The sequence below is a fragment of the Galendromus occidentalis genome, unplaced genomic scaffold (genome assembly GCF_000255335.2).
Source record: "Galendromus occidentalis unplaced genomic scaffold, Mocc_1.1 scf7180000077512, whole genome shotgun sequence".
NCBI lineage: Eukaryota > Metazoa > Arthropoda > Arachnida > Mesostigmata > Phytoseiidae > Galendromus > Galendromus occidentalis.
In genome coordinates this window covers 1,256,608-1,278,175 of record NW_003805500.1, presented here as the reverse complement: position 1 = coordinate 1,278,175, position 21,568 = coordinate 1,256,608, and the positions used below count along the sequence as shown (strand labels likewise).

Genomic DNA, 21,568 nt, shown 5'->3' with positions numbered 1-21,568 from the left:
TCAACTTCGGAACCTACGAAGCCTCTATATCGCTCTAGATTCCTGAAAGGTTACACACCGAACGTTTGCAATGACTCGCCATCTCTTTCCCCATATTTAAGCGAACAAATCATGCTGTGCTGAAGAATCCGACATCTGATGGGAGCCTTATAGGGAGAGCTGTCCAGGATACGCTTTGAGGGTAGTATTGAGCCTCCGACCAATCGTGTGAGACAACAGTGAGGCAATCATTTGTCCATGCGACAAGTCCATCCTCGCGTCGAGAGGCTTCCGAGCAAAAAGCAAGAATTCGAGAGACCACTCAATCTTGTACAGTCGTACTCGCACCTAAAGGTTCAGTATAGAGTAGTTACCCAAAGAGCACGATGATTTTTTCGAGATATCCAGGTTTTTTCAGGGTCAGTGGTGGGGTAAAGAAGAAGGGTGTTCCTCCCTCTCTCACGGCCTCCTGTTTCTCGCCCTCTACGCAATACGACTGATTGAAAAGAAGGTTTCAATGAGCCCTGCGGTTCGAACGACCAAGTTCGGCCAGAATCCGTGAGCTAACGTAGGCAGGTAGCGCTCTATGCCGACCACGATCGACTGCCTGGCACGAAGCCGTGCCTCCTAAAGAGGCCAACTCGAATCTCGTTAATCGGACAAGACTAATGCGGACGGGAGCAGTCTCAGATTGGCACCTCATTCCCGTCTCAGACTGAAACTCGGGCTCTCCATATCACTCGACGCTTCTGCCGAATCTTTCTCTGGTCGGTAACGTTGTTCAAGAAAAACTTTCAATGGAGAAGTGAATATACAGCGATTCTCGCATTGATCGCGTTAGGCATTCAGCCCTCGGAGAGCGCAGGTTCAAGGATCGGTGACGTCTTAGTTCACGGCGGAATAGCTCTCTCACTCTCTTTCTTCGAATCCTTCATTCTCGTAGCCAGATACAACGGCCGGAAACGGGCTTTTGGACTTCCAGATCCCACTGATTAAATTTATCATTTACGGGTTATGAGATACGAGTGCACCGACAGGTTGGTCCACTGCTTGACTTCAATTATTTCCATTTACGGAGCGACCGAGGAAAGTTCCGAGAATTGCGTTCACGTCGCGGGCTTGGCTTGCTAAGAGCGAGACCCTTATGCTTGGAGCTCCCGCGTGTGAGACCTCAAGACGTCCGCCGCGTCTTTCGAGGACTACAGAACATGGGGGCATTGTATCTATTCGATGCTGGGGAGCTCAGAGAGCCGACTAGAGTCTCCTTCCAAACAAAGCTCGCTATGGGCTCCATCGAATGAGAGCGATGACGGAAGCAATCGGGTCGTTCCCATGATGGCAGCTCGAATTTATCTCCAAATCCACTGAGGATGGTGTCATATACTACGATCGAGGGCGACCTTTGCGTATACCAAATCGCTCGAGCCAAGAGCCAAGCCGAGGGAGTTTCACGGAAGAAAATGCTGTACGAGATACGGAGTGATAGTGAAGCTACTTCTCCTCTTGCGATGCGGCTCCAAGAGGAAAAACGACTCTTTTAAACCAACCTCCGCGAATCATCCATCGAAACACTTGAGATCTCAAAACGACTCTCTGATCGACAATCTGATTCCATTTGTCGGCGAGTCAGTCCATCGGAGCCGGTGTGAGATGAATTTTCGTGAATGAAGGCAACCATGCACATGGAGGATCTCCACGAATAAAACTTCTTTCAAACTGTATCTGCTCGTGTTTCTTCGAAGATCACCAAAAACTGCGACATGCTCACGGAGAGGAGCGCATACTCACGGCCTTGCGAATTCTAGGCTGTCCAACAACACGAGTTACGTCGATTTATCGAGCGAATCTAGGATATCTGTGAGCAGCTCAGATTCATTCGCGCGTCACCGAGGGAGCAGAGCGGAAAGGCAGCGGAAGGAAACAGCGAAATGTCGTCTGTTAGTAAAATTGAACTACTCGAAACTGAAATACTTCCTCAGAATTGACCGTTCCCGATGAGCTGACGATCAGGCTGGGTAGATCCAGAAGCCAATTGCGGTGCATCGAGGTGACTTGATCAATCAATCGATTCAAATGGGAGACCGTCAGTCCCAGCTCGCGATGCGATTACAATGGCGCGCTGGCTCTGCTATCTCGTAGTCAAGCGCTGAAGCCTTTGAACTCTCTGCCGCTCCGAAACAGCGGTGGCTTCCAAAAACATTGGCGATTCTCTCGCAGCGAAGTGCGAACTCGGGACAGATCGATCAAGCATCTCCAGATTGGAATCCGCACAAGGACACCTATAAAGTTTTATTGCGTGAGTCATTCACGGGGTGATGCGCGCTTCGCACTTGATCGTCGTATCGAACCTCAGAGCGCCTGGCGAGAGACGAGTCATCAACGGATCTGGGCTCGGGGTGAGCGATTAGCGTGATTCTGCTCAGCGTTAAACCGAAGACTATCCCGGACCATCTCGCCATCGAAAGACACATTTTCACCCCTAGCAATTTCGAAGGCCTCACGGTTCGATCCTACGCGAGAGCTCGCGATCATAGGCCGAGATCGCAGGGAAGGCGTCCCAACCTCTCAGACAGCGACGGGCGGAAGATCAGCGGGGAGAACTCTGAGCCCCGGAACTTCACTCGTTCCATTGGTGGTTGGAACTCGAGCGAGAACTCAAATGTCGACCGGTCCAGGACGATCCCGATGATCGATGGATATTTCGCCTTGAATCCCTTGAGTTCAACGAGTTCATGGCTCCATATGAAATGAGGCTCCGCTGCCTTGTTTATCGTGGGAGTTGGTGCACACTACTCGGAACTATTATGCGCCACATCTCATTTCATGACTTCATGTTTTGGTGTCGGAGCTTTCGTAGGAAGTACTATGCCCGGAATGAATGACTGTGCTGAGTGGACCGAGATATTCCCTCCGGGGATCCGAATAACACCCAGAGCCTCGACCCTCGACGCCATACATATGTGTAATCGCGGTCCAAATGAGCTCATGAAGCCCGGTGACAGACCTGAACGGGCCGATTCGCGCGGCCACGACTGATCTCAGAGAATAGTTTTACGAGTGGACTCTTTCATCTGAGATCGACGAGTTTCCGCCGTTTTCAGCTCACCCATAATTTCCGCCATCACAAATAATATGCATCTTACGATATGATTGCAGTACGTTGTGGACGACCGACGGACACTTACCGTGCCCCAAAAGTGCATTTGCGTGAGCTCTTACCTCTCGATACTTCCTGCGAGCTCTTCCTCGCCATAATTGATCCTGGGATTTGAGTGCAAAGTGCGCTAAATTACCACGCGATCATCCGAGACACCATTGACGTCTCGGAGACGTGAGAGCGTGAGAGCTTAATGAGGTCAAAGTACTGAATGATTTAAGGAATTTTCGGCCACGTGTCGAAAAGCAGGAAGCGCGCCGTGGAATCGAAGATCCTCCCGGATCAAGGAGAAACTCCGTTCAGTCTCACTGACCGAACTCCGCTTCGGTCAGCGTGAAAAGCCTCGCGCGATGGGTCGGAGACCTTCGGAAAAGCCATGGGACGTTCTTCCATCGTAGGCGACAGGAACAGCGTTCTGGAATACCGGGGCTGGAGGCTGTTTTTGGTTTTCCCAGGAATGGCTGCATCTTGGGAAGGAAAACCCTAAGCTCTTTACTGTAGATGATCGGCCACCAGATCCGACTCCGCAAAGTTGACTGCATAGAGCCACAAGTGCCACGGGGACTTTGGCATTTGGAAGTTGATGCTGGTTACCATGAGATATGACCGTATAAAAGCGCGTGGAGAAGCATCGCGCGGCGGCCAGAAGAACGGGGAATAGTTCCGTGAACACTCGAATGACCCGAACTACGATTCGCATTGATCGAACAGGATGGCGGATATCGCGACGCAAACCGTCCCAAGTGAGTCTCGTCTGCGGTCCGAAAAGAAAGCGGGATCCCTCCCTCCCCCCGGTAGTGTCCTTGGGTTATGAGGAGCGGCACCGTCTATCCGCGAATGGAGCGGAGTAGGACTATTTCGGAAAGTTTCCAATACACGAGCTCATTCCCCGACGTATAGTCTCATTTCCGTCCTCGAGGAGTTTTTCGAACCACCGTCAGTTGGTAATCGAGCACCGAATTTTCCATCTTTAGATCACGCTTTTCGGAGATTTTTTCGGAGTGCTGGTGCGTCCATACTGCAAAGAGCTCTAACCTCATTGAAATTAGACGATCGGAATGGATATCTCGCATCAGAGTTCCCGGCGGCGTTGAGTTCTAATTTGTGTTTAAAATGATGCTCGGATACTTGCTCCTTATCGATCTGATTTCATTCGCGCCAATGCGAGCGACAACTCTAGCGCTCCGCCTAAGCTTGGATGTACGCTCCTTTCGAGGTACTGATATCAACATCATGATCGCGGAGCCCTCTGCCGAAAGCGTGACCGATTCCTCGATGGTTCTTCAGAATCCGACGCTGCTCCTGAATACTGGGAATCAGATTACGTTTAAGGCATCTGGTCTCATGGCCGCGTGTCGATCCGGTATCTACCGATTTCGAGGATGAGTTCGTCGTAGTCGAGATGACCACGGACTCTGAAAAAGAGCGTCAATGGTGCGGCCGCGCAACGATGCGGGAGACTCGGGAAGACGGCAGACTCCAAAGGTAGAGACTTATGCAGACGAGGAGCAGCGAATCAGCGAGCCAGCGGCGGAGAGACCAAGATAGACAGAACGATGGACAGTTGGTCAAGCGTTCGGCCGTCGCTGTTTCGGGCAGCCAGCATCTTATACACCTCCTCACTCGAACGCTCTCGCCGTTCGGTTTTTAAGCGCCATCTTTGTTGGCAGCGGGTCAGTCTCTTCGAGGTCTTGGTGGCGTGTGTCCGTTGAGTCCTAGAAGGTCCCCCTCTGCATGGTGTGGTAGTACTGGATAGCTGAGGCGGTCTCCCCACACCCCCAGCTATCGGGATTTCTGCTACCAGCGAGCTAAACGACGAAGAAAAAATCTCGAGACTACGTCCTTCAATCCGTCAGCTGTGTTTTCCGAAAAAGAGTGTGTCTGCTCTGATGTTCTCCTAATCCTTGCTGGAGAACTCGGAATCGTCGCAAACAGTGACCATCATCTGTCGCATACGACCAAACCGGCGACGTGATTTCAGATCACAGGTGAGTCAATCCTGAGATTTCGATTCACGACGAGGCTTCGAGTCTCAACCGAGCTCCCAGTCAGTACACTTCATCCGTCGCTGATCTCAGGACGAAGAGGGGGCGATTGCGACTCTCTCGCGATCTTCCTGAGGCGGTCGCTTTCTTTAGCGAGCCGCTTCTCGGTTCGCTGCCATGCCGGATAAGCGGCGAATCTCGCGGCTATCTCATCTGGAGTCGCAAAATCAAAGGTCATTTTGAATCTTTGCGCGTGACATCATCCGAGCTAAGCATTACGCTCGATGCTGATTCCTAAATTCTCAAAGATCTCGTAACTTTGCACTTGGAGCTGGCACGGATACGCAGCGACTGCATGCGATAGATTCGCAAAAGATCCAATTCTAGGGACCCTCTTCTATCTCATTCCGCCAGAGGCGTGAACTTGAGTACAGGGTCCAAGAATGACCCATTTGGCTCGGAGTCAGGGCTTCCGAAATAAAGTATGCGACTCATACAGCTGTGGGTCCCTGCTATTACGCAATCACTACGCTGGGCTACGTTCTTTCCCATATCGTGAACAACATCACTCCCTGCCGCAATGCTGTCTCGTCGCGAAATAGGGGCCGAATAGACTCCTTATGATGTCACCGATCGGTCTCTCATAAGCCTTTTTTCCACGAGTCGCACTCTATGACGTACTCGGCCAACCATCGTGACTCAGACCGATTGCACAGATCCATCCAATGAGGGCCGCTGTCGCTATCTCTCGGGAAGGAGCCGCATCGAAAATAGACACAATGGAATGATTAGATGCGATAGATTAAAAAACCCGAGTCGCGGCACTCGCCCCCGGGTCGCTTTCGAGATGCCTTTGAAATACACTGACGAGTCGTGAGCGGCGTAGCAGATCTTCATCATATCCAGCGCCTCAAGCGGGAATTTCGGGAATTTGAGGGGCATTCGAGAATAACGAAAATCGAAATTCTCGAAATCAGAGCCTCTGAAAGAATTCGAAATGATGTGCGAGTCTCGCGTGAGCGGCGGTCCCACCCTCACTGTGAGAAACCCATAGTACGACCCCTCTCCGAAGAACTCCATTCTAACAGAGCCTGCCCATTCAGAACGATTCTCTCTCCCCGATTCCGAAGCTTATCGACTTATATTCGATTGAAACCCGATCTCTTCACATTGCAGCGATCGAATTTCCGCGAGTCCGTCGACTTCGTCCCCGAAAACCGAAGATGCAGAGGACAGCCATGAACGTGAATGCGGCCGTCGGTGACCTTCTCACCGAACCCCGCGTAGATGAACCGTTCTACGTGGTAGATTTGGGCGACATCTGTCGTAAGGTGAAACTGTGGCGCCTCCAACTGCCGCGGGTCAAGCCTTTCTACGCCATCAAATGCAACCCGTTGCCTCAAGTGCTCAAGACCCTTGCACATTTCGGCCTGGGTTTCGACTGTGCGTCCAAGAGTGAAATCGACACCGTGCTCAAGGAAACTGGCGTGGATCCGTCCCGAATAATTTATGCCAATCCCTGCAAAACCAAGAGCTTCATCCGCCACGCCCAGAAGAACGGCGTCACTCGAATGACATTCGACAACATGGCTGAGCTGGAGAAAATTGCCGAAGTCTATCCCGAAGCCGAGCTAATACTTCGCATCAAGGTCGACGACTCTGGCTCCCTGATGCAATTCAGCTCTAAATTCGGTGCGGATCTCGCCGTTGTCCCAGGTAAGACACTATTCACGACAAACTTGCTCCTTTTCTATCCATTCTTCGAAGTCCAACTTTCGGGCTAGGACCGGCGATTTTTTTTGGATAACTTCTGCGGTTGCTAGACAATTATCCGCACGATCTCATCGAAATATGAGTAGTCTCTCATTCGAGGTTTTCCTTGCAGACCTTCTAGAGACAGCCGCCGACCTCGGACTCAACATCGTCGGGGTTTCTTTCCACGTGGGATCCGGCTGCTGCGAGCCGAATAGTTTCAAAGAGGCGATCTCAATCGCTCGATCCGTGTTCGATCAAGCCGCACTCTACGGCTTCGACATGAACGTACTCGATTTGGGTGGCGGTTTCCCCGGAAACGCCGGGAGTGAGACGCTCTTCGATAAATGCGCTCGAGCCATCGACCGTCAACTTGACGAGTCCTTCCCTTCGGAGGAGTTCCCTGACATCGAAATCATTGCCGAACCTGGACGCTTCATAGTCGCTTCCGCTTTCGCTTTGTACGCGACTGTTATCGCGAAGCGGTGCGTTCAAACGGATCGTTTCATGTACTACCTCAACGACGGCGTCTACGGCAGCTTCAACTGCAAGGTTTTCGATCACCACAATCCTGAACCCGTGGCTGTGGGAAAGTCGAGTACAAATCCGAGTTTCATGAGTGTTCTGTGGGGACCCACGTGCGACTCGCTTGATAAAGTACACGACGGAGTCCAGCTGCCGGAACTCGCAGTTGGAGACTGGCTCCTATTCAGAGACATGGGAGCTTACACCTGCAGTGCAGCTTCGGCCTTCAATGGCTTCGCGAAGCCGAACTTCCATTTTGTGGTCAGTGCCGCTGCCGAGATCCTTCTCGGCGAGTCTCCGATAGGCAGGGAACTCCTGGGAGATCTTTTGCAGAAGCGAAGCCTCTTTCGGGATCTCATCAACAGAATCCATGGTTCCGATTTCGACAGCGGGCGAATTATCTGATTAGAACTTATCACGCAAGGATTTGTTGATATCGCCAAGGAACCCGACGCGCAGACCTATATACGAGAGAACTATTTCTTCTACGTCTCAACAGAGAACCAATTTTGCCCTGGATCCATTATGATAAATCCCACTATGTCTATTGATGCCACTGGAAGAGCAGGGAGTCACTGAGATCACCACACATTTTCATTGTGAGAAATTCCTGAGACTAGATGGCAGTTTTTAAAATTCAAGAGCGTAAGTGTTGACTGTTGGCTGAGTGAGCACTATTCTCAATAAATCGACTTTAAATTCATTTGGAAGAAGATACATCTCAACTTTTCTTCTCGGCCGCGGTTGCTGCATAGGCGAATGTGCAGTTGCAACTGGTTAGTGATTCGATAAGGGAAAACCAGTCCCATCTAGTCCAACCTTGGAATCGGGGTCACCGAGTTACGAATGATACCAAATATCATCACTCCTGCGTCGCAGATGCGATGAATCCGCAAGTCAGTTAGCAGTGCCGAGAATTCTATAGTATGAGTTTGAATCCGACTGGGTCAACAGCGATATTGCAGACATGCCCCACATTCCCGCCCTGAAGACTGTAGCGGTAGAGAGGGGATGCTCGAGCCATGAGTACTCCTGATTTTGTCGATGGGGCGCCTGATCCGAATATTTCAGCCTCCACAAAACGATGAATACAAAAACTCGCACGAATATATGCCGATTGAGGGACTACGGGCGTTTGCTTCAGGATGCGACGATGGCGAGGCGCTACACACTGCAGATCTCGGGAGACGGAATCCATTTCTGGAGCTATCGTGACGGGCAGGTAGGACTTTTTGCGATAAAATGGTTATCTGGATTTATACAATCTAATCGCGGTATGAATAAGAATAACTAGCGTAGAAGGTACCCCGCTGTCAAACACCATTTTACAAAGTCACTACTTGCGAGGAGTCGTGTGCTGGTGCTACCAGCTTCAGAAGCCGCTCCACGAGGATGGCACCACTGCAGTTTCCTCGAGCGAGAGATCGTGTCTCCTCAATCTGATGTTGTAAATGTCAAATCTATGGCGACCTAGAGCCTCGGGCCTCCGAGATTACGCCGCTCATGGCCGGTAAATTCCACCAAGAAAACGAGAGCCATCTAGCCGCAAGCTGTTTGATCTGATCGCAGTGACGACTCTCGAATTCAAGGGAACATTCGTTCGAGCGACAATTATTTCTAGTAATGAGCTGAATTCGTCGACATGCATAAAATCTCCCTCACGCGCGCTTGCCACTGTCTTTGTCGAGCGCCCTGATAGAAGAGCAAAGGTGAGTCGGGACTCTGTGTTTACTCTGCTGGACCATTGGTTCGAGAGTGCCCGGTCTCGAAATAGAAAATGCTTATTTCTAAGAATAAAACCCGTGATTTTATTCAGATAGCGGTGTACTCCCTTGTTGAGGTTTGTAACAGTCTTCATCCAAACAGCTCAGGTTATGTCCATTTGTCTACAGCTATCAATAGAAAAGAGGATTTGAGGAAACAGAAGAAGACAGGAAACAGAATCAAGCGAATACATAGTTTGTAGCATTTTTGTACTGTCTTTCCCGAACAAAATTCTCTCGGTGATAAGACATCCAAGACTACGAATTTTCTCGGAGTTATTGCCCGAAAGCACCACGGAAAAGAGAGAAGGACTCGAAGCTTCAGAGCTTAGCCGTAGACTGGACTGCGAGTCAATCCTGGCAAACGGTCAGAGCTGCCTCCTTCTCTTCGACGAGCTCGTCACTAGTTATCTTGATCTTCTCCTGAGCAAATGGCGTCAGCGATAAACCCTGATGGATTTTCCACTGACCGTCCTTGATCTCCACTGGGAAAGAGAAGATTACGTCCTTGGCGGCCCCGTAGCTGCCGTCAGAGATGACACCCATCGAAACGAACTCGCCAGCCTTGGTACCGAACCACCAATCTCTCATGTGGTCGCAAGCAGCCTTGGCGGCTGACATAGCCGAGGAAAGCTTGCGGGCCTGAATGACGGCTTGGCCTCTCTTCTGGACCGTGGTTATGAAATCCCCGTTCAGATAGGCCTCGTCTTTGATAGCGTCCACGACTTTCTGGCACGAGGAATCGTCGCAAATTATTCCGGCGGAAGCATCCGGGAATTGCGTTGAGGAGTGGTTCCCCCAAATAATGACGTTTTTCACTTGTTCCGCACTCTTGTTGAGTCTCTTGGCGATCTGAGCGCAAGCGCGGTTTTGATCGAGCCGAGTCATGGCGGTGAAGTTTTCCTTCGGAATCGACGGCGCGTACTTGGAGCAGATCGCGGCATTGGTGTTTGCCGGATTTCCGACGACGAGGATTTTCACACTCTTCTTCGCGTATTGGTCTAAAGCCTGACCCTGAGCTTTAAAAATTTTGACGTTGGCAGATAGCAGATCCTTGCGCTCCATGCCTTCTCGGCGAGGCATGGCCCCCACAAGGAAAGCCGCATCCACGTCACTGAATGCTTGTTGGACATCGGCCGTGGCCACAACACCTTTCAGCAAGGGGAACGCGCAGTCCTCGAGTTCCATGACAAGTCCTCCGAGAGCTTCGAGCATCGGAGGGATGTCAAGCAGATGAACGATCACGCCGGTAGTGGGTCCGAAAACGTCGCCACGGCAAACCATTTGTACGAGAGAATAGCCGATTTGACCCGCGGCTCCGGTGATAACAACTCTGACAGGGGATGCCATTTCGGTAGGTGCTCGAGGGTTCGTTGTTTCAGGAACTAATCCAAGCCAACAAGTGCGTGGCAAGGTTAAAGTTATCACGTAGAAATGGCGCTTGCGGGCACACAGAGAGAAAGGTAACAGGCGATGTCAGGCGATGGAGAGAAGCGACGTGCGCGCGCCTGTTTGAAAATGAGCTGCTGCCACTGACTTGCCTCTTCCTTGTCAGTGATGCTTGAAAGACTTTCATCCGATCCCCGAAGGTGATGCGATGTAACTTCTATTTATATTGCTCGCCGACATGAGCCCGGGTCAGGGAAGCAAGCAGAGCGGACTGCTGCGTCTTGAAAACACGCCCAGTCAGTTTCCGAGCTCGGAGGACTGAGTTCTCCAAACATAAAGGATATATCATCCCCTGATCTCGCTCGCCCAATGCAATCAAGCGGAACTCAGTATCTAGTGCTTGTCTTCCCCCCTCGCCCCTACCTTTGAGGCTGGGGAAAGGAGGGGGGGAAGGAACTTGGGCTCAGAGCCTTGAGAGATGTGTACGACGGACATGGATCATGGCCCCAGGATCGTATTTGCGCTTCTAAGTTGCGTAAGCCCAGAGCCTAGAGGAAATGTTCAGCAACTCAATGAGAAAACAAGGCCGGAAAGCACCAGGCAAGGCGGCTGCCACTCGCAAAAAAACCGGGAAGATTTTCCTGTCTGAAGTTTTGGACAGGAAAATCGGGCAGGAAGACAATCTCCGCGCGATGACCTTCCGTACCTGCTGAACTGATCACCTTCGGAAGGAAGACTTCGGATATCCCTTGATTCCACCGAATCATCGTAATAATTAATGAATCAGACTTCTGACTTCAAGATTGATGCCTCGCCTTCGGTCAGATCTGCGGGGGAAGATGAGCACGCGGCAGGCGATGCTGTCGCGCGAATGATTCCGGTCTCGATCTGGAGCGGCTCCTCTCCTAGCCGGGGTCCGTAACAGACGCTAGCATCATCTCATGCTTTCGGTGCTTCGGTTTGAGAAAGGGCGACTCGCCAAACAATGCGGTTCAGCGAGGAGCATTTGTGGAGAGTCCGTGGACTTGCGCCGTTTTTCGGATTCCATCTCGTCGACAACATGTGATGGAAAACTATTCGGAAGCTATACAGAATATGCGCCAATGTCACCACCGTATCAGGAGCCAATGTTTCTGACGAGCTGACTCCGGCACCAGCGTTGCCATGAGAAGGTTTGTTCAGAATCGTAGCGATGCGTTTCCACGATATAATCATTCATCTCCTTGTTAGTATCACTCTCTGACGAGGAAGGAGTCCCCGCATCGATTTCGATTCCCCGCCACTTCCCTATTAGGCTCCATCACTCAACTTCGACACGTATGAATATCGACTTGTCGATTATTTCCGAACTATTATCTTCTCAGGTCGATTGTCTTCGCCGTCAGCTCCTCGCTGTGGGTGCTGTTCGTTCTGTACGCCATTGCTGCGTTCTTCGGGAGGATATCGAGCCTCCGCCTATATCTTGGAAACGATTTGTTCTCATCGAGTTCGATACGCGGCTTACCTGTAGAAGACACTTCCGATGCGGAATGGACAGCTTTCCTTAAACTGCTGAAGACCCTGGTGCCGGCGGTAGTCCTCCAAAATGTTTTGATACGCGCACTACCGGAAGTGTCTCACTTATACTGCAGGATTTTCGTGTCGACGGCATTCTTGTTGATGACCTTCGGCTTGTACTGTACGCTCTTCATTTTCGGAATCTTGTTCCTCAGTGTTTGCTTGCAGAAGTTAGGATTCCGACATCTCATTTATGTTGTTAACCTCTCGATCGTCTTCTTGGGGGTGTACCATTCGGATCTCATTCAAAAATGGATGGGGAATCCGCTGGGAGACAATAACTTCCTGCTCCTCTTCGAGGTGGCTGTCGCTTGGTCGGCGATCAGAGCCATTTCGTTCGGAGTCACATCATCGGCCGAGAGAAGCACCGCCTCGATGTGCTGCTATTTCCTGTATCTACCCTGTCTGGTCCTCGGTCCTGTGACGAATTATAATGATTTCATAAATCAAATCCAAACGAAGAGAACACCATCTGCGCGAGAATCTCTCAAACAGGCGTGCATCTCCATCTGTCGAGCCCTGCTATGGTTCGCAGTCATGGAGATCATGCTCCACACCGTTTATCCGATGGCGACCAGGATCGATTATCACATTGCACGTGAAGAACTACGTCCTGTCGAGTTCTTCGGATTCTCCGCTGTACTCATGCTTCACTTCTACGTGAAGTATCTGATGATATACGGTTTGGCGGAGGAGGCAGCCCGTATCGAAGGTTTGTGGCTCCCTGAAAGACCCCGATGCACGCTGCGACTCTCGTCAGGTGCTGAAGTATGGCGCACATTTGACCGTGGTCTGTATCTCTGGTTCCTCGAGGCGATCTACATCCCTCTCGGAGGAGGTTTCTTTGCGTCTTCGCTCTGTTTCGTTTTCGTTTGCTTCTGGCACTCCTCCTCGTTGGAAGTCCAGATCTGGTGCGGCCTGAATTTTGCGCTGGTTGTCGTGGAGAGGAAAATCCTTGCATTGCCGAAGTTCCTCCAGATCATTCTACAATGCCCTCTACATTGGTTGGCGGTCGGGAGCAACATGTTCTATCTCGGCGGACTGGACGTGGGTTTCGACTTCTTCAGCAAACTCTACGAGCCGCGAACTTTCTGCTGCGCCTTCGTTGTATCTTTTTTCGCTTGCGTTGTCGGTAGACACTTCCAACACCAAGATAGGATCTTCTACAGGACACATGCTGAGAGGTCGGGCACCAAGCACAAGACTCAATGATGATGATTGCGAGTCCATCTGAGGGAACCATCTGTACATAGATTACCACGAACTGAGAATAAAGAGGAGTACGGACGCTTCGAACCCCGAAACTCGAGCGGTCTTCTGTGGCATGGGTTCACGAAATCTATCCTCAAAGGAACTTCAGAGTCTGGCGATGGACACGAATATTTGCGCGAGATTCACTCCGAATTTCAGAAAACGAATCGAGTTTGTGGGCGATGAGATTGATTTATTTACATCTCAACGGGCCAATATCGCTCCGAGATCGGGCATCTACCGAAGTCTTCTGGCTTCACGTTCGGACTCCAGCAGCGTCAGGATATCGTTCTCCCGGACAGGGCCTTTCACGTTCCGGATGATGGATCGGTTAGATTCGTCCAGGAACTCGACGCGGACCTGGGTACATTGTCCCTGGGAGCCGGTACGACCAAGCACCTTCGTAACCTGAAAGTGGAAGTACCTTTAGATTAGCACTGGTAAACGAACTGGCGAAAGGTTTCCATGTGAATGGCACAGTGTGCGCTCAATTGCGAAGCCTCCAGCAATCTCCGAATGGCGAATATTATGAAAGCCGAGCGCTCTCCGAGGCGCACCGCGACAATATATTCCTATCGAACGTCACGGTAAACTTCTCGAGGGTGGTATCACAAAAGGACTCCCAAACAGCGACTGGAGATGTTTGTTCCTCTCGTATGCTCACTGTACCAAAGGAGGTCCATTCCCCAATGGTCTACGAACGGAAATCCCGGTTCAATTCGCCGCTATCACATGAAAAACGGAAATTTTAACTTACACGTGCCAGCGTGATTTTGTCCATGTTGCTTCGGTAAGCAGAAAGGCCCGACGGATGTCGAAACCACCCGAGTTGTGTACCGCCGCTCGGGCTGAAATCCAACCCCGACGTGCGGTATTTCCCAACGCTGAGCAGATTTGGCTCCAATTTTTCTCTCTGTCTCCGAAAATTTCGTCCGACTTTTTGAGCCAGAAATTCCAGGGGAGAACTTTGTGCCAACTAGTCGGTAATCGCGGGACGACGGAGAAGCAATTCGAAGGAATCTGGTCAAATTGGAATTTGGAGTCGATTTCCACCATTGGAGGATGGAGAGACTGCTCCGCGCCAGAGGGGCTCCTCGGCGTATTGCTCCCTGGGATTCGTCAAAAATACGCTCGTTATTTGTCATGACACTCTCTGTATCCTTCGGAAGCATTTTCTAGAGAAGTCTACCCTCGGCCGGAGACATTCTCCGAGAGCCAGCTCTGCGTTGGTCGTCTTGTGAGTGACCCTCTGTTTGAAGAGGAGCTGTTGGACACTCCCGAACAGGAGGGAACACCATGGATCCAGAAACGTTTCTCGAGGTGGCTAACCATGTCAGCAAGCTCAAAATGTATCCTTATTTCGAGATCGCTCACTGTGCAGTGACTCTGCTGTATCTCCGTGAGGACCTCGCCAGTGGTGAGTAATTACTTCGACCAAGATTGAGAGCATGTTCCAGAGGATCGAGCTTCAGGGAATCCCGCTCCATGCGTGAGATCGCGAGCCTTCTGTATATCAATTCCGAAAAGTCGAATAGTGAGGCGCTCGATACGCTTGGCAAGCTTCCGATCCGAGATCACGACTGTTCTAAATTCTTCATGTTCGAATTCCTCCAGGCGAGCATGCTATTCTAAGATGTAGGATCTGAGCTCCGATGAGTTCCATTGACCTGGGATCGCGGTTTCCTCGAGTTTCCGACTAATTCAGTGACCTGCGTTCTCACGGCCCATCCGGAGGGTCCATGATTTCCCTGCAGAGCCTCGACGCCGTTCAGCTGAGCTGCTTCTTAGAGGCTTGCATATAAGGGCATAGATTGCATACTAATGGCGAGCGGCGCTCACTCGTATCAACGAACGGAATTGAAACCAGCTCTCTCGTACCGAGTTGAGACCCTCAGAAATAATACTGGTCGATGGGAAGAGCCGCGAACACGCGCCGCTCCTCTGAGGACGACCGAGTCAAGCGATCACGCACATTCTAACTTCCAATCCGGAGCGCAGCCCGCTACCTATTATCTTTGGCCACTCTCGAGTGTCACCTAAATCTCTCTGACCCCCCGCTCCCGATTTGACCCTGAAAAATTGTTTTCCAGGATCGCATCTGTTCTCTCGGAAACATCCGCTATCGTGCTACATAAGTTCCATGTTTTCCATCTTCGCCGGATACATGTTCTCTGCCCTCCTGTTGGGCGAACCCGTCCTGTCAGCATTCAAGAACAACCAAAGTCTCATTCTAGCCAGTGCTGTATGGTGAGCCCTCGGATATTCCCTGTGAGATGATGATGCTGCTGCTGCTATTCTATCCACCTGACAGATGATCGTGAGGCTTCGCATTGTTGTTCCGTCACGTATAGAACTCGATCGAATGTTAACACTGGAAATTTGCCTTCGGCAGGTATCTCATGTTCTACTCGCCATTCGACGTCGTCTATAAATTCTGCAAACTACTGCCGGTGAAACTCCTCCTGTCTCTAGCCAAGGAAATCACTCGAGCAAAGAAAGTCCACGATGGAGTTCATCATGCTGCCAAGCTGTACCCAAACGGATACCTGATCATGGTCATCATAGGAGTCATCAAGGGCAACGGCACTTCGTTCCTGAAAGTGTACGAGAGACTCCTCCGCGGTTACTGGACGCCGAACGCCATTGAGATCATGCAGCCCTCGTTCGCCACGAAGATTTGCGTTATCGCATCGATCGTCTTCGTGGTCGACAAGAAGACTGACTTGATCTCTGCCCCGCATTCCCTGGTTTATTTCGGGGTAGTTTGTTTCTTCCTTTACTTCAAGTTGAGCTCAATGCTCCTCGGTCTCCACGATCCTTTCCTGCCGTTTGAAAATCTCACCTGTGCGATATTCTTCGGTGGGATCTGGGACGCCATTTCCCGGGCTCTGAACAAGGGAGGTGATGCTCAAAGTGGAGGTTCCAAAGACGCTAAGGACGTAGCAGCGAAGAAGAAAGAATGAAAAGGCGAGTTATCACAGTTGAAGGCTATCATACTCATTGCCATCCCTCTCTGTACAGCGATGAAATTCCATATGAAGACGGGAATGCCTAAAGAGATCTCCCCCACATATTTTCTCTATTTTCACTTCGGGAAAATCACAGAGTCACTTGCGATTACAGGAAATTCTTCTCACGACATGGTTCTTCCTCGACGTCAACGGAAGCTCTCCGGGGAGTGATTCCCCAAAGCAAACCATCTGTCTGAACCGAATCCCCGATCCCGAAACGTCCGTTATCCTGAGCCATTTGCACCATCTAGTCCTGGTTGTTGTCGACGTGAATTGTTCGTCTGTCACTCGTTCCAGATTGCTCAGGATTTTTTTTGATACCGAATAAATTATCAGAAACTGGAATAAAGCGGATAACGTGGTCTACAATTTTTTTTCTCAATATGACCCATAGCTGAGCTCGAGAAGAAGTATATACGGAGCTCATGGTGGGAACGAATCGATCCCTCATCGAATTGCTTATCCTGTGGAAGTGCTATGCTCATGAGGGCAGCTCGATTGATATATTTGAGGACATCAAGTTGTCTCTCTGGGTTAATTGACATCAGTGCGATTTCTATCCCCGTCACATCTGCCCGCCACCGTGGACAGACATCATTCTGCGTTTGCTGAATCAGCGGTCTATCCCTCGTTCACTAGCTGCGTCTAAGAGCTCTCGTCAAGCCATCCGCTCAGAGTATCGTCGGTTTTCTCATTCACAGTATCGATTCCGCCCCGATTTGTCTGAAAGAACCCGAGAGACCGTTGGCTACGACACATAGATAATCTACAGACCGAATGTTATTTCCGGCCATCCACGGAATCGAGGCCAGATCTTCCCGATCTTCGGTCTTTCTGCGAGACCGCGCTTCGAATATGTACAACACCAGACAAGAGCGGCGACGGCAGCGCCACCACTCATCGCTGTTCACATACAGCGGACAGCTGCGTTGGACATGTCAATAGCCGAGCAACCGTCAGAATTTCGGAAACATGCTAAAAGGACAATTTCACCGAGTCGTCATCTAGTGGAACGAAGGTGGAGACCTGACATTTTCACCTGGATTACCCCGGCGAACACTCGCTTCTATGATGGACGTCAGATCAGGCGAGGTACGTTGTGGCGGTGTGGTGATCTCTGCTAGCGCTCACCATCTTGGTTCGCGTGCTGCTTGGTGGTACTGCTGCGTTGCAAGTCTGGCAACTATCGGTCTGTGGTCGCCGACGGCCGCATATTTCTATGGAAGGTGGCCAACCTTCAGTTGGATTTTTGAATTATAGAACCGGGAACGGTTGATTTTCTATGGAGGGGACACACGTACGAGGGGAACCTGATCGCAACCCGTACTCCACCAGAACTAATTTGATAAGATGGAGCGTTCATTCTGATCGAGGCGGACATCGATGGGTTTCTCAGAAGGCGGAAAATCTCGCGACTCCACCCGACGGGATCTCCGAATTCCCGACGGTGACACCATTTCGAACTTTCCCAGTCGCCGAAGAAATACGGGAAGGACCCCTTCGGCTCGATGTCGACTAAACGCAGCTCTATTCCTCGAGCACTGTCAACCCCAATCGAATCCATCGCCCGCAGCAAAGCTCCCAGACTTTCGCCGCCAATCCTAAGCATCCTCATAGGGGAAGCAGGGCTCCGGAAACTCGTCTCCGGAAATCTTTCATTGATAACGTCTCTATACGTTTTTCCCTGTGATAGCATCGCTAACCTCATACGAAGTCAAAATGTCGACCGATTTCTGGAGCCGCGTAGATGTCACATTGGTGTCGAGCTTCTCGCACCTCTCCAAGCTTACGGGAAGCGGACGACTTGATGGGACTGATGTGCGAAGCAATGACATGGGATCTCATAAGAATTTCGTTTCAGCTCGAGTATGTCGACGCCGAGGAAGTCGGTGGTATGCTCGCGACGGAAACCGCACCCGCGGAACAAGTTCTTGTTCAGGTAGGAGTCGCCTCGGTGCCGAAATGGATTATCAAGATCCTGTTTGCACCGGGCGAGAACTCGGAATAATCAGCAGATCCGTCCGCAGATGACCGACGGCGGCCTTTGTCCAATGGCGCCAGCGACGGAATCGGAGATCGACGTTCGTCTGCCGCCGGACACTATCGAGCAGCTCAGGCAGGGGAAATCAGTGCTGTACCGAGTCGGTGAACGCGGTGAACTGTGGCTCCTTCAATCCGATTGCTTGAGCCAGAGCTTCGAAGACATCACCATGCAGAGCGCCGAAAGTACGAATCCAAAGTAATAGCTTCCAATTTGAAGCGGGGCTAAGGGGGTATTGCTACGAACCCGGGCCTGCTGCTCTCACAGGGGTCCGATACTAGGTAGGATGGAACGCAGGATCAATGTGAGAATCTTCCGATTTTCAGTGGAAGAGGGGGTGGAGATAGGGACGGAGATATTGGCCGCCGTCGAACACTCAGATGCCGAAGCCATTCTCAAAGAGGTCGTGCAGGAGAACCCGGTGACCGAGCAGGTCACGTCGCAGAGTAGTGCGTGCTCTGTCAAGCTCGAAGACAGTCAGCCAGAGCCAGTCAACTCGAATACAAGACCAGAATCGAATCCGATTGTCACGTCGGTGCAACAAAAAAAGGTGATGCCAGTTCCGGAGATTGCGATTTCGGACCCCGCTGCTGATTCCCGCACCCTCTACTTCGACAGGCGTTCCGCTCACGAAATGATTGTTTGTTCGGAATTATTTCAGTTGATACAGGCCCATCTCACGCCTGTCTCCGCCGATAAACCCCAAGGACGGTCGGGACAAGTGCACCAGTGCCAGACATGCGGGGCGTCCTTCAGCTCCGTGTTCCATCTCAGAAGGCACACTCATATTCACACGGGGGCTCGACCCTTCGCCTGTAAATACTGCCCGCAACGCTTTCGGCACAAAACCTCACTCAAGGTTCACGTGAGGAAACACACCGGCGAAATGCCGTACACATGTCCCGAGTGTCGGAAACAGTTCCGGGATCCGGCCAACTTCAAAGTCCACGTACGGAGTCACAGCAAAGAGAAAACCTACGAGTGCAATCATTGCGAGAAACGGTTCAATTCCGCCTCGACGCTGTACGCCCATAAGAAGACTCATGATGCCGACCGACCCTTCAGCTGCGACCACTGTAAGAGGGCCTTCCGATTCAACACGACCTTGGTGAGTTCGTGTTCCGTTCAGAAATTCTGCACAGTTCTTGGATGTGAGGCCAGAGTCTGTAAGGCGAGAAGACCTGGCTCGGGTCCGATAGGAATTTATTCAAAGCAGTCAAGGCACTCGAATTCTTCCACAGACTCGCCATCTGAGGACTCACACCGGAGAAAAACCATACAGCTGCGACCATTGTCGAGCTTTCTTCACAACAGCGTCGAATCTTGCCGCGCACAAAAAAAGACACGAGAACGCCGAAAGGAAGAAAAAGGAAAAGCCCCTGATGTACAGCTGCGAACATTGCAATTTGGAGTTTCACACGAAAAACGGTCTCAAAATCCATCGTCGGCAGCATCAGCAGCAGGTAGTTCGACGAAAAGCTCCGGTATGTATTCCTCGATGGTTGGAAGCGTTTTGACGTATAAAAATTCCGGATTCTGTCCTGAGGGGCCGTGCTGACCCGTATTGCTTCGAACGCTCGATCTGACCGTCCATGTTACTTTCAGATCCGGGAAGATCAGCCGGAATCGATAGCGAAGGCTCAGAACGCGGAGGCTTCGGATCTCAAAGATCGACTCGAGCCGGGACCCACCCCGGAAAAATCGGTAGGAAATCCTTCTCTTCTTTTTGGAGATAGGAAGATATGGATAATGGATCAGAAGTTCTCACAGACGATCAATTCCAGTCTTCATCACCGAACAAAAACAGCAACGCCGACCGATCAAACAATTCTCCGGAGTCTCCAGGAGCCGTCTCAGAGAGGCGACAGGAAGCGTTGTCGCTTGACATGGTCTTGAGAGGAAGTGATTCCGCAAGTGAGTTTCGCTTCGAGGATCTAATGGGAGGGAGCATGCACGCCCTCCACTGCTGAAGCGTCTTCAACGACGCTTTATTCATTAAATCGATACGGTGTTGTTCCTAAAAACATTCTGGCTTTGAATTTCAGGTGAAAAAATTCGAACCGCAGTGATATCGGCATCATCGTCTCCGACGGACGATTTCCAATGTGAAACCTGCGAGAAGAAATTCCGGAATGCGGTGGTCCTCGCAGCACACTCAAGAACTCACAATCTGTCGAGGGGAATAACGGTCACCTATATGCAGTCTGTGCGCTGAACTTCGCTCCGAGATATCGATCGTTGATGAATTACACTGTATCTGTGCCATATTGTATCATACGAGTTGGGACCCTCGAGAGAGGGATACGTTAAGATTTGAGATAAGGAAGCTTTGCTTGTTAAGATGGACATCCCAGATCCTCGATCCGGTCGGAGCTCTCCCTTCGCGCCGAGGGGCGTGTGGATTCAAGTTCCGATATTTGAGGATGCCTTGGGAGATCCCCTCGATTCTGTCTCGCAATCCAGAGTATTTTTCCAGGGAATATGACAGCGACATAGTGAAGCTTAAAATAGATTCAGAGTGATTTTTTGCTTTCTCCGCGCCCTTATTCCTACCTACTTCATTCGCGCCAACTCGGTCGGAAGCATCGGATGCCCGAATTCAGGCCGGCGCGGCTCCAGCATCTGATTTTTATCGCCGAAGAATCCGGGGATTCTCTCCCCTCGGGACAGTCTTGAGTCGCGGAGCAGGACTACGTTCGTTGAACGAACGGCGAACGAACAATCCAAAAAAATCCGCAGGGGGGAGACTCGCCGAGGAACGACTATTCATTCAACGTTGTTCACGCTATCGGAGATGAGCTTCGGAAGGGGGCTCTTCGGGCCCATGGGTTTCGGGTGTCATTCCAGCCTAGATCCGATTCCGCGTCCCAGGTCTCTGCCCTTAGCGTGACGCCGGCGTCGGCGGACGGCTCCCCTCCTAATGTAATACCTCTCACGCATCGGTACCGCTCCATTGACCGGGTATTACCCAGTAAGACCGAGAGGGTCGCCGAAGAGTGGGAGGATCTCTCTCTGAGGAACTACTTATCGCTACTTATCTCTGTAGCGAAATGGGGCTCGCCCATGGATACAATTGATAGTATACCCGGTCCATGATATGAGAGACAGAGATGAGGAGGTGAGGAGCGGGCTGGATTGACCATGCTGTGTATGTGACC

General features: G+C 51.1%; 5 protein-coding genes across 5 annotated transcripts; 4 read left to right on the top strand and 1 right to left on the bottom strand.

Moving 5' to 3' along the window:
• The first annotated feature begins 3,768 nt into the window (after nt 1–3,768).
• Nucleotides 3,769–8,115, top strand: LOC100899623 (antizyme inhibitor 2). The gene is made up of 3 exons (XM_003747103.1): nt 3,769–3,879; nt 6,298–6,837; nt 7,007–8,115. Exons 1-3 carry the CDS (start codon nt 3,849–3,851, stop codon nt 7,801–7,803), a joined length of 1,368 nt encoding a protein of 455 aa, XP_003747151.1. The 5' UTR covers nt 3,769–3,848; the 3' UTR covers nt 7,804–8,115.
• Nucleotides 8,116–8,551: 436 nt separating this feature from the next.
• rasp (protein-cysteine N-palmitoyltransferase Rasp) lies at nt 8,552–13,319 on the top strand. The gene is made up of 3 exons (XM_029112539.1): nt 8,552–8,620; nt 8,693–8,814; nt 11,915–13,319. Exons 1-3 carry the CDS (start codon nt 8,552–8,554, stop codon nt 13,317–13,319), a joined length of 1,596 nt encoding a protein of 531 aa, XP_028968372.1.
• Mdh1 (malate dehydrogenase 1) lies at nt 9,187–10,621 on the bottom strand. Its single transcript, XM_003747102.2, has one exon. It carries the CDS (start codon nt 10,509–10,511, stop codon nt 9,513–9,515), a length of 999 nt encoding a protein of 332 aa, XP_003747150.1. The 5' UTR covers nt 10,512–10,621; the 3' UTR covers nt 9,187–9,512.
• A 1,287-nt stretch (nt 13,320–14,606) lies between the features above and the next one.
• LOC100899197 (trimeric intracellular cation channel type 1B.1) lies at nt 14,607–16,729 on the top strand. Its single transcript, XM_003747100.1, has 4 exons — nt 14,607–14,775; nt 15,449–15,605; nt 15,751–16,325; nt 16,482–16,729. The coding sequence occupies exons 1-3, from the start codon at nt 14,655–14,657 to the stop codon at nt 16,319–16,321; spliced, it is 849 nt and encodes a 282-aa protein (XP_003747148.1). The 5' UTR covers nt 14,607–14,654; the 3' UTR covers nt 16,322–16,325; nt 16,482–16,729.
• A 600-nt stretch (nt 16,730–17,329) lies between these two features.
• Nucleotides 17,330–20,823, top strand: LOC100899009 (zinc finger protein 2). Its single transcript, XM_018640930.2, has 9 exons — nt 17,330–17,461; nt 18,231–18,308; nt 18,397–18,595; nt 18,737–18,960; nt 19,072–19,518; nt 19,652–19,894; nt 20,016–20,114; nt 20,195–20,324; nt 20,456–20,823. The coding sequence occupies exons 1-9, from the start codon at nt 17,438–17,440 to the stop codon at nt 20,623–20,625; spliced, it is 1,614 nt and encodes a 537-aa protein (XP_018496446.2). The 5' UTR covers nt 17,330–17,437; the 3' UTR covers nt 20,626–20,823.
• The last annotated feature ends 745 nt before the right edge of the window (nt 20,824–21,568 follow it).